We start from the raw sequence: 14,365 nt of genomic DNA, 5'->3' as shown, positions 1-14,365 counted from the left end.
CAGAGAGAGAGATATACTGTATTAATACATCATACTACACCAGGACACAGAGAGAGATATACTGTATTAATACATCATACTACACCAGGACACAGAGAGAGAGATATACTGTATTAATACATCATACTACACCAGGACACAGAGAGATATACTGTATTAATACATCATACTACACCAGGACACAGAGAGAGAGATATACTGTATTAATACATCATATTACACCAGGACACAGAGAGAGAGATATACTGTATTAATACATCATACTACACAGAGAGAGATATACTGTATTAATATATCATACTACACCAGGACACAGAGAGAGAGATATACTGTATTAATACATCATACTACACAGAGAGAGAGATATACTGTATTAATACATCACACTACACCAGGACACAGAGAGATATACTGTATTAATACATCATGCTACACCAGGACACAGAGAGAGAGAGATATACTGTATTAATACATCATACTACACCAGGACACAGAGATATATACTGTATTAATACATCATACTACACACCGAGAGAGATATAATGTATTAATACATCACACTACACAGAGAGAGATATACTGTATTAATACATCATACTACACAGAGAGATAGATATACTGTATTAATACATCATACTACAACAGGACACACAGATATATATACTGTATTAATACATCATACTACACCAGGACACAGAGAGATATACTGTATTAATACATCATACTACACCAGGACACAGAGAGAGATATACTGTATTAATACATCATACTACACCAGGACACAGAGAGAGATATACTGTATTAATACATCACACTACACAGAGAGAGAGATATACTGTATTAATACATCATACTACACCAGGACACAGACACAGATATACTGTATTAATACATCATACTACACCAGGACACAGAGAGAGATAAACTGTATTAATAATTCATACTACACACAGAGAGAGATATACTGTATTAATACATCATACTACACCAGGACACACAGAGAGAGATATACTGTATTAATACATCACACTACACAGAGAGAGAGAGAGAGAGATACTGTATTAATACATCATACTACACCAGGACACAGAGAGAGATATATTGTATTAATACATCATACTACACCAGGTCACAGAGAGAGAGACATACTGTATTAATACATCATACTACACAGAGAAAGAGATATACTGTATTAATAGATCATACTACACCAGGACACAGAGAGAGAGATATACTGTATTAATACATCATACTACACCAGGACACAGAGAGATATACTGTATTAATACATCATACTACACCAGGACACAGAGATATATACTGTATTAATACATCATACTACACCAGGACACAGAGAGAGAAAGAGATATACTGTATTAATACATCATACTACACCAGGACACAGAGAGATATACTGTATTAATACATCATACTAAACAGAGAGAGATATATACTGTATTAATACATCATACTACACACAGAGAGAGATATACTGTATTAATACATCATACTACACACAGAGAGAGATATACTGTATTAATACATCATACTACACACAGAGAGAGAGAGAGATACTGTATTAATACATCATACTACACACAGAGAGAGATATACTGTATTAATACATCATACTACACACAGAGAGAGATATACTGTATTAATACATCATACTACACCAGGACACAGAGAGAGAGATATACTGTATTAATACATCATACTACACCAGGACACAGAGAGAGATATACTGTATTAATACATCATCCTACACACAGAGAGAGAGATATACTGTATTAATACATCATACTACACCAGGACACAGAGAGATATACTGTATTAATACATCATACTACACACACAGAGAGAGATATACTGTATTAATACATCATACTACACCAGGACACAGAGAGAGAGATATACTGTAGTAATACATCATACTACACCAGGACACAGAGAGAGATATACTGTATTAATACATCATACTACACCAGGACACAGAGAGATATATACTGTATTAATGCATCATACTACAGCAGGACACAGAGAGAGATATACTGTATTAATACATCATACTACACCAGGACACAGAGAGAGAGATATACTGTATTAATACATCATACTACACAGAGAGATATACTGTATTAATACATCATACTACACCAGGACACAGAGAGAGATATACTGTATTAATACATCATACTACACCAGGACACAGAGAGAGAGATATACTGTATTAATACATCATACTACACAGAGAGAGATATATACTGTATTAATACATCATACTACACACAGCGAGAGATATATACTGTATTAATACATCATACTACACACAGAGAGAGATATATACTGTATTAATACATCATACTACACACAGAGAGAGATATATACTGTATTAATACATCATACTACACCAGGACACAGAGAGAGATATACTGTATTAATACATCATACTACACCAGGACACAGAGAGAGAGATATACTGTATTAATACATCATACTACACCAGGGCACAGAGAGAGATATACTGTATTAATATATCATACTACACCAGGACACACAGAGAGAGATATACTGTATTAATACATCATACTACACCAGGACACAGAGAGAGATATACTGTATTAATACATCATACTACACCAGGACACACAGAGAGAGATATACTGTATTAATACATCATACTACACACAGAGAGAGATATACTGTATTAATACATCACACTACACCAGGACACAGAGAGAGATATATACTGTATTAATACATCATACTACACCAGGACACAGAGACATATACTGTATTAATACATCATACTACACCAGGACACAGAGATATATACTGTATTAATACATCATACTACACCAGGACACAGAGAGAGAGAGAGATATACTGTATTAATACATCATACTACACCAGGACACAGAGAGATATACTGTATTAATACATCATACTACACAGAGAGAGATATATACTGTATTAATACATCATACTACACACAGAGAGAGATATACTGTATTAATACATCATACTACACACAGAGAGAGATATACTGTATTAATACATCATACTACACACAGAGAGAGAGAGATATACTGTATTAATACATCATACTACACACAGAGAGAGATATACTGTATTAATACATCATACTACACACAGAGAAAGATATACTGTATTAATACATCATACTACACCAGGACACAGAGAGAGAGATATACTGTATTAATACATCATACTACACCAGGACACAGAGAGAGATATACTGTATTAATACATCATACTACACCAGGACACAGAGAGAGATATACTGTATTAATACATCATACTACACACAGAGAGAGAGATATACTGTATTAATACATCATACTACACCAGGACACAGAGAGAGAGATATACTGTATTAATACATCATACTACACCAGGACACAGAGAGAGAGATATACTGTATTAATACATCATACTACACCAGGACACAGAGAGAGATATACTGTATTAATACATCATACTACACACAGAGAGAGAGATATACTGTATTAATACATCATACTACACCAGGACACAGAGAGAGAGATATACTGTAGTAATACATCATACTACACCAGGACACAGAGAGAGATATACTGTATTAATACATCATACTACACCAGGACACAGAGAGATATATACTGTATTAATACATCATACTACACCAGGACACAGAGAGAGAGATATACTGTATTAATACATCATACTACACAGAGAGATATACTGTATTAATACATCATACTACACCAGGACACAGAGAGAGAGATATACTGTATTAATACATCATACTACACCAGGACACAGAGATACATACTGTATTAATACATCATACTACACCAGGACACAGAGAGAGAGAGATATATACTGTATTAATACATCATACTACACCAGGACACAGAGAGAGATATATACTGTATTAATACATCATACTACACCAGGACACAGAGAGAGATATATACTGTATTAATACATCATACTACACACATAGAGAGAGATATACTGTATTAATACATCATCCTACACACAGAGAGAGATATATACTGTATTAATACATCATACTACACCAGGACACAGAGAGAGATATACTGTATTAATACATCATACTACACCAGGACACACAGAGAGAGATATACTGTATTAATACATCATACTACACCAGGACACAGAGAGAGAGATATACTGTATTAATACATCATACTACACCAGGGCACATAGAGAGATATACTGTATTAATACATCATACTACACCAGGACACAGAGAGAGAGATATACTGTATTAATACATCATACTACACACAGAGAGAGATATATACTGTATTAATACATCATACTACACAGAGAGAGAGAGATATACTGTATTAATACATCATACTACACCAGGACACAGAGATATATACTGTATTAATACATCATACTACACCAGGACACAGAGAGAGAGATATACTGTATTAATACATCATACTACACCAGGACACAGAGAGAGAGATATACTGTATTAATACATCATACTACACCAGGACACAGAGATATATACTGTATTAATACATCATACTACACACAGAGAGATATATACTGTATTAATACATCACACTACACCAGGACACAGAGAGAGAGATATACTGTATTAATACATCACACTACACCAGGATACAGAGAGATATACTGTATTAATACATCATACTACACCAGGACACAGAGAGATATACTGTATTAATACATCATACTACACCAGGATACAGAGAGATATACTGTATTAATACATCATACTACACCAGGACACAGAGAGATATACTGTATTAATACATCATACTACACCAGGATACAGAGAGATATACTGTATTAATACATCATACTACACCAGGACACAGAGAGAGATATACTGTATTAATACATCACACTACACCAGGACACAGAGAGAGATATATACTGTATTAATACATCATACTACACAGAGAGAGAGATATATACTGTATTAATACATCATACTACACCAGGACACAGAGAGAGATATATACTGTATTAATACATCATACTACACCAGGACACAGAGAGAGATATATACTGTATTAATACATCATACTACACCAGGACATAGAGAGAGATATATACTGTATTAATACATAATACTACACCAGGAAACAGAGAGATATACTGTATTAATACATCATACTACACCAGGACACAGAGAGAGAGATATACTGTATTAATACATCATACTACACCAGGACACAGAGAGAGAGATATACTGTATTAATACATCATACTACACACAGAGAGAGAGATATACTGTATTAATACATCATACTACACCAGGACACAGAGAGAGAGATATACTATATTAATACATCATACTACACCAGGACACAGAGAGAGAGATATACTGTATTAATACATCATAATACACACAGAGAGAGAGATATACTGTATTAATACATCATACTACACACAGAGAGATATACTATATTAATACATCATACTACACACAGAGAGATATACTGTATTAATACATCACACTACACACAGAGAGAGATATACTGTATTAATACATCATACTACACCAGGACACAGAGAGAGAGATATACTGTATTAATACATCATACTACACCAGGACACAGAGAGAGAGATATACTGTATTAATACATCATACTACACAGAGAGAGATATACTATATTAATACATCATACTACACCAGGACACAGAGAGAGAGATATACTGTATTAATACATCATACTACACAGAGAGAGAGATATACTGTATTAATACATCATACTACACACAGAGAGAGAGATATACTGTATTAATACATCATACTACACCAGGACACAGAGAGAGATATACTGTATTAATACATCATACTACACCAGGACACAGAGAGAGATATACTGTATTAATACATCATACTACACCAGGACACACAGAGAGAGATATACTGTATTAATACATCATACTACACCAGGACACAGAGAGAGAGATATACTGTATTAATACATCATACTACACAGAGAGAGAGAGATATACTGTATTAATACATCATACTACACCAGGACACAGAGAGAGATATACTGTATTAATACATCATACTACACCAGGACACAGAGAGAGATATATACTGTATTAATACATCATACTACACCAGGACACAGAGAGATATATACTGTATTAATACATCATACTACACCAGGACACAGAGAGATATACTGTATTAATACATCATACTACACCAGGACACAGAGAGATATATACTGTATTAATACATCATACTACACCAGGACACAGAGAGAGAGATATACTGTATTAATACATCATACTACACCAGGACACAGAGAGATATATACTGTATTAATACATCTTACTACACCAGGACACAGAGAGAGAGATATACTGTATTAATACATCATACTACACCAGGACACAGAGAGAGAGATATACTGTATTAATAGATCATACTACACCAGGACACAGAGAGAGAGATATACTGTAGTAATACATCATACTACACAGAGAGAGAGATATACTGTATTAATACATCATACTACACACAGAGAGAGAGATATACTGTATTAATACATCATACTACACAGAGAGAGAGAGATATACTGTATTAATACATCATACTACACCAGGACACAGAGAGAGAGATATACTGTATTAATACATCATACTACACCAGGACACAGAGAGATATATACTGTATTAATACATCATACTACACCAGGACACAGAGAGAGAGATATACTGTAGTAATACATCATACTAGACAGAGAGAGAGATATACTGTATTAATACATCATACTACACACAGAGAGAGAGATATACTGTATTAATACATCATACTACACACAGAGAGAGAGATATACTGTATTAATACATCATACTAAACACAGAGAGAGAGATATACTGTATTAATACATCATAATACACACAGAGAGAGATATACTGTATTAATACATCATACTACACACAGAGAGATATACTGTATTAATACATCATGCTACACCAGGACACACAGAGAGAGATATACTGTATTAATACATCATACTACACCAGGACACAGAGAGAGAGATATACTGTATTAATACATCATACTACACCAGGACACAGAGAGATATATATACTGTATTAATACATCATACTACAAACAGAGAGAGATATACTGTATTAATACATCATACTACACCAGGACACAGAGAGAGATATATACTGTATTAATACATCATACTACACAGAGAGATATACTGTATTAATACATCATACTACACAGAGAGATATACTGTATTAATACATCATACTACACCAGGACACAGAGAGATATACTGTATTAATACATCATACTACACACAGAGAGAGATATACTTTATTAATACATCATACTACACACAGAGAGATATACTGTATTAATACATCATACTACACCAGGACACACAGAGAGAGATATACTGTATTAATACATCATACTACACCAGGACACAGAGAGAGAGATATACTGTATTAATACATCATACTACACCAGGACACAGAGAGAGATAAACTGTATTAATACATCATACTACACCAGGACACAGAGAGATATATACTGTATTAATACATCATACTACACACAGAGAGAGAGATATACTGTATTAATACATCATACTACACACAGAGAGAGAGATATACTGTATTAATACATCATACTACACCAGGACACAGAGAGAGATATACTGTATTAATACATCATACTACACAGAGAGAGATATACTGTATTAATACATCATACTACACACAGAGAGAGAGATATACTGTATTAATACATCATACTACACACAGAGAGAGAGATATACTGTATTAATACATCATACTACACCAGGACACAGAGAGAGATATACTGTATTAATACATCATACTACACACAGAGAGAGAGATATACTGTATTAATACATCATACTACACCAGGACACACAGAGAGAGATATACTGTATTAATACATCTCTCTCTCTGTGTCCTGGTGTAGTATACTGTATTAATACATCATACTACACACAGAGAGAGAGATATACTGTATTAATACATCATACTACACCAGGACACAGAGAGAGAGATATACTGTATTAATACATCATACTACACACAGAGAGATATACTATATTAATACATCATACTACACACAGAGAGATATACTGTATTAATACATCATACTACACCAGGACACAGAGAGAGAGATATACTGTATTAATACATCATACTACACCAGGACACAGAGAGAGATAAACTGTATTAATACATCATACTACACCAGGACACAGAGAGATATATACTGTATTAATACATCATACTACACACAGAGAGAGAGATATACTGTATTAATACATCATACTACAGACAGAGAGAGAGATATACTGTATTAATACATCATACTACACCAGGACACAGAGAGAGATATACTGTATTAATACATCATACTACACAGAGAGAGATATACTGTATTAATACATCATACTACACACAGAGAGAGAGAGATATACTGTATTAATACATCATACTACACACAGAGAGAGATATATACTGTATTAATACATCATACTACACCAGGACACAGAGAGAGATATACTGTATTAATACATCATACTACACACAGAGAGAGAGATTTACTGTATTAATACATCATACTACACCAGGACACACAGAGAGAGATATACTGTATTAATACATCATACTACACACAGAGAGAGAGATATACTGTATTAATACATCATACTACACACAGAGAGAGATATATACTGTATTAATACATCATACTACACACAGAGAGAGAGATATACTGTATTAATACATCATACTACACACAGAGAGATATACTGTATTAATACATCATACTACACCAGGACACAGAGAGAGAGATATACTGTATTAATACATCATACTACACACAGAGAGAGAGATATACTGTATTAATACATCATACTACACCAGGACACAGAGAGAGATATACTGTATTAATACATCATACTACACACAGAGAGAGAGATATACTGTATTAATACATCATACTACACACAGAGAGAGAGATATACTGTATTAATACATCATACTACACCAGGACACAGAGAGAGATATACTGTATTAATACATCATACTACACATAGAGAGAGAGATATACTGTATTAATACATCATACTACACACAGAGAGATATACTATATTAATACATCATACTACACACAGAGAGATATACTGTATTAATACATCATACTACACACAGAGAGAGAGATATACTGTATTAATACATCATACTACACCAGGACACAGAGAGATATATACTGTATTAATACATCATACTACACCAGGACACAGAGAGATATATACTGTATTAATACATCATACTACACACAGAGAGAGATATATACTGTATTAATACATCATACTACACCAGGACACAGAGAGAGAGATATACTGTATTAATACATCATACTACACCAGGACACAGAGAGAGAGATATACTGTATTAATACATCATACTACACCAGGACACAGAGAGATATACTGTAATAATACATCATACTACACAGAGAGAGATATATACTGTATTAATACATCATACTACACCAGGACACAGAGAGAGATATATACTGTATTAATACATCATACTACACACAGAGAGAGATATATACTGTATTAATACATCATACTACACCAGGACACAGAGAGATATATACTGTATTAATACATCATACTACACCAGGACACAGAGAGAGATATATACTGTATTAATACATCATACTACACCAGGACACAGAGAGAGATATATACTGTATTAATACATCATACTACACACAGAGAGAGATATATACTGTATTAATACATCATACTACACCAGGACACAGAGAGATATATACTGTATTAATACATCATACTACACCAGGACACAGAGAGAGATATATACTGTATTAATACATCATACTACACAGAGAGAGATATATACTGTATTAATACATCATACTACACCAGGACACAGAGAGATATATATACTGTATTAATACATCATACTACACCAGGACACAGAGAGATATATACTGTATTAATACATCATACTACACCAGGACACAGAGAGAGAGATATACTGTATTAATACATCATAATACACACAGAGAGAGAGATATACTGTATTAATACATCATACTACACCAGGACACAGAGAGAGAGATATACTGTATTAATACATCATACTACACCAGGACACAGAGATATATACTGTATTAATACATCATACTACACCAGGACACAGAGAGAGAGATATACTGTATTAATACATCATAATACACACAGAGAGAGATATACTGTATTAATACATCATACTACACCAGGACACAGAGAGAGAGATATACTGTATTAATACATCATACTACACCAGGACACAGAGAGAGAGATATACTGTATTAATACATCATACTACACCAGGACACAGAGATATATACTGTATTAATACATCATACTACACCAGGACACAGAGAGAGAGAGATATATACTGTATTAATACATCATACTACACCAGGACACAGAGAGAGATATATACTGTATTAATACATCATACTACACCAGGACACAGAGAGAGATATATACTGTATTAATACATCATACTACACACAGAGAGAGAGATATACTGTATTAATACATCATACTACACACAGAGAGAGGGATATACTGTATTAATACATCATACTACACACAGAGAGAGATATACTGTATTAATACATCATACTACACACAGAGAGAGATATACTGTATTAATACATCATACTACACCAGGACACAGAGAGAGAGATATACTGTATTAATACATCATACTACACACAGAGAGAGAGATATACTGTATTAATACATCATACTACACCAGGACACAGAGAGATATATACTGTATTAATACATCATACTACACACAGAGAGAGATATATACTGTATTAATACATCATACTACACCAGGACACAGAGAGAGAGATATACTGTATTAATACATCATACTACACCAGGACACAGAGAGAGAGATATACTGTATTAATACATCATACTACACCAGGACACAGAGAGATATACTGTAATAATACATCATACTACACAGAGAGAGATATATACTGTATTAATACATCATACTACACCAGGACACAGAGAGAGATATATACTGTATTAATACATCATACTACACACAGAGAGAGATATATACTGTATTAATACGTCATACTACACCAGGACACAGAGAGATATATACTGTATTAATACATCATACTACACCAGGACACAGAGAGAGATATATACTGTATTAATACATCATACTACACAGAGAGAGATATATACTGTATTAATACATCATACTACACCAGGACACAGAGAGATATATATACTGTATTAATACATCATACTACACCAGGACACAGAGAGATATATACTGTATTAATACATCATACTACACCAGGACACAGAGAGAGAGATATACTGTATTAATACATCATAATACACACAGAGAGAGAGATATACTGTATTAATACATCATACTACACCAGGACACATAGAGAGAGATATACTGTATTAATACATCATACTACACCAGGACACAGAGATATATACTGTATTAATACATCATACTACACCAGGACACAGAGAGAGAGATATACTGTATTAATACATCATAATACACACAGAGAGAGATATACTGTATTAATACATCATACTACACCAGGACACAGAGAGAGAGATATACTGTATTAATACATCATACTACACCAGGACACAGAGAGAGAGATATACTGTATTAATACATCATACTACACCAGGACACAGAGAGATATATATACTGTATTAATACATCATACTACACCAGGACACAGAGAGAGATATATACTGTATTAATACATCATACTACACCAGGACACAGAGAGAGAGATATACTGTATTAATACATCATACTACACCAGGACACAGAGAGATATACTGTATTAATACATCATACTACACACAGAGAGAGATATATACTGTATTAATACATCATAATACACACAGAGAGAGAGATATACTGTATTAATACATCATACTACACAGAGAGAGATATATATACTGTATTAATACATCATACTACACCAGGACACAGAGAGAGAGATATACTGTATTAATACATCATACTACACCAGGACACAGAGAGATATATACTGTATTAATACATCATACTACACCAGGACACAGAGAGAGAGATATACTGTATTAATACATCATACTACACCAGGACACAGAGAGATATACTGTATTAATACATCATACTACACACAGAGAGAGATATATACTGTATTAATACATCATAATACACACAGAGAGAGAGATATACTGTATTAATACATCATACTACACAGAGAGAGAGATATACTGTATTAATACATCATACTACACAGAGAGATATATATATATACTGTATTAATACATCATACTACACCAGGACACAGAGAGAGAGATATACTGTAATAATACATCATACTACACACAGAGAGAGAGATATACTGTATTAATACATCATACTACACAGAGAGAGAGATATACTGTAATAATACATCATACTACACCAGGACACAGAGAGAGAGAGCAGAGAGTGTTGAGGTGGTTTGTCACGTTAGATAAAGGGGAATCAGCTGCCTAAGCCGTCTGGAACCAGTAGAAGGTACCCCACTCGGCCCCCAGCCATCTGGAACCAGTAGAAGGTACCCCACTCGGCCCCCAGCCATCTGGAACCAGTAGTACCCAGTAGAAGGTATCCCACTCGGCCCCCAGCCATCTGGAACCAGCAGAACCCAGTAGAAGGTACCCCACTCGGCCCCCAGCCGTCAGGAACCAGCAGAACCCAGTAGAAGGTACCCCACTCGGCCCCCAGCAGTCTGGAACGAGTAGAACCCAGTAGAAGGTACTCCACTCGGCCCCCAGCCATCTGGAACCAGTAGAACCCAGTAGAAGGTACCCCACTCGGCCCCAGCCATCTGGAACCAGCAGAACCCAGTAGAAGGTACTCCACACGGCCCCCAGCCATCTGCAACCAGCAGAACCCAGTAGAAGGTACTCCACTCGGCCCCTAGCCATCTGGAACCAGCAGAACCCAGTAGAAGGTACCCCACTCGGCCCCTAGCCATCTGGAACCAGCAGAACCCAGTAGAAGGTACCCACTCGGCCCCCAGCCATCTGGAACCAGCAGAACCCAGTAGAAGGTACCCACTCGGCCCCCAGCCATCTGGAACCAGCAGAACCCAGTAGAAGGTACCCACTCGGCCCCCAGCCATCTGGAACCAGCAGAACCCAGTAGAAGGTACCCACTCGGCCCCCAGCCATCTGGAACCAGCAGAACCCAGTAGAAGGTACCCCACTCGGCCCCCAGCCATCTGGAACCAGTAGAACCCAGTAGAAGGTACCCCACTCGGCCCCCAGCCATCTGGAACCAGCAGAACCCAGTAGAAGGTACTTACGTGGGGGTAGTACTCCATGACCAGAAGGTACTCCACTCGGCCCTCGGCCCCCAGCCGTTCGTCGGCAGCGATGAAGCGTGCGATGTTGTCATGCTCCAGCAGGGGGAGACAATAAATGGAACACTCGTTCAGGAAGTTCTGCCGATTGGCTGAGCTGAACACCTTCACAGCCACCTGTCGCTCGTCCAACGAACCACAGAACACCGAGCCGTACCGGCCTCGACCTATCAGCTGACAGAGAGAAAAAGAGGGAGGAGAAAGGTTAAGAAAAGACGACTGGATCTTAATTCCATTTTGGTCATCACTCTAGAACCGATTCTATGGTCATCACTCTAGAACCGATTCTATGGTCATCACTCTAGAACCGATTCTATGGTCATCACTCTAGAACCGATTCTATGGTCATCACTCTAGAACCGATTCTATGGTCATCACTCTAGAACCGATTCTATGGTCATCACTCTAGAACCGATTCTATGGTCATCACTCTAGAACCGATTCTATGTGCTGCTGTAGGAGCTGTAGATGTGTAGTAGGTAGAACAGCTGTAGATGTGTAGTAGGTAGAACAGCTGTAGTAGGTGTAGATGTGTAGTAGGTAGAACAGCTGTAGTAGCTGTAGATGTGTAGTAGGTAGAACAGCTGTAGTAGGTGTAGATGTGTAGTAGGTAGAATAGCTGTAGATGTGTAGTAGGTAGAATAGCTGTAGGAGCTGTAGATGTGTAGTATGTAGAATAGATGTAGATGTGTAGTAGGTAGAATAGCTGTAGGAGCTGTAGATGTGTAGTAGGTAGAATAGCTGTAGGAGCTGTAGATGTGTAGTAGGTAGAACAGCTGTAGATGTGTAGTAGGTAGAATAGCTGTAGATGTGTAGTAGGTA

At 35.8% G+C, this 14,365-nt stretch overlaps 1 protein-coding gene across 3 annotated transcripts in view; it reads right to left on the bottom strand.

Annotated features, from left to right (window-relative positions):
• The window catches only part of LOC129840267 (bone morphogenetic protein receptor type-2-like), a 133,734-nt gene that overhangs the window by 41,294 nt on the left and 78,075 nt on the right, over positions 1-14,365 (bottom strand). For all 3 annotated transcript variants that reach the window (XM_055908020.1, XM_055908019.1, XM_055908021.1), the window contains one exon: positions 13,487-13,717. In XM_055908020.1, the coding sequence (XP_055763995.1) occupies positions 13,487-13,717 (231 nt within the window). The remainder of the gene's footprint in view (positions 1-13,486; positions 13,718-14,365) is intronic.

Source organism: Salvelinus fontinalis, chromosome 41 (genome assembly GCF_029448725.1).
Source record: "Salvelinus fontinalis isolate EN_2023a chromosome 41, ASM2944872v1, whole genome shotgun sequence".
NCBI lineage: Eukaryota > Metazoa > Chordata > Actinopteri > Salmoniformes > Salmonidae > Salvelinus > Salvelinus fontinalis.
Note: the sequence above shows the minus strand (reverse complement) of the source record. Positions and strands in the feature narration are given on the sequence as shown.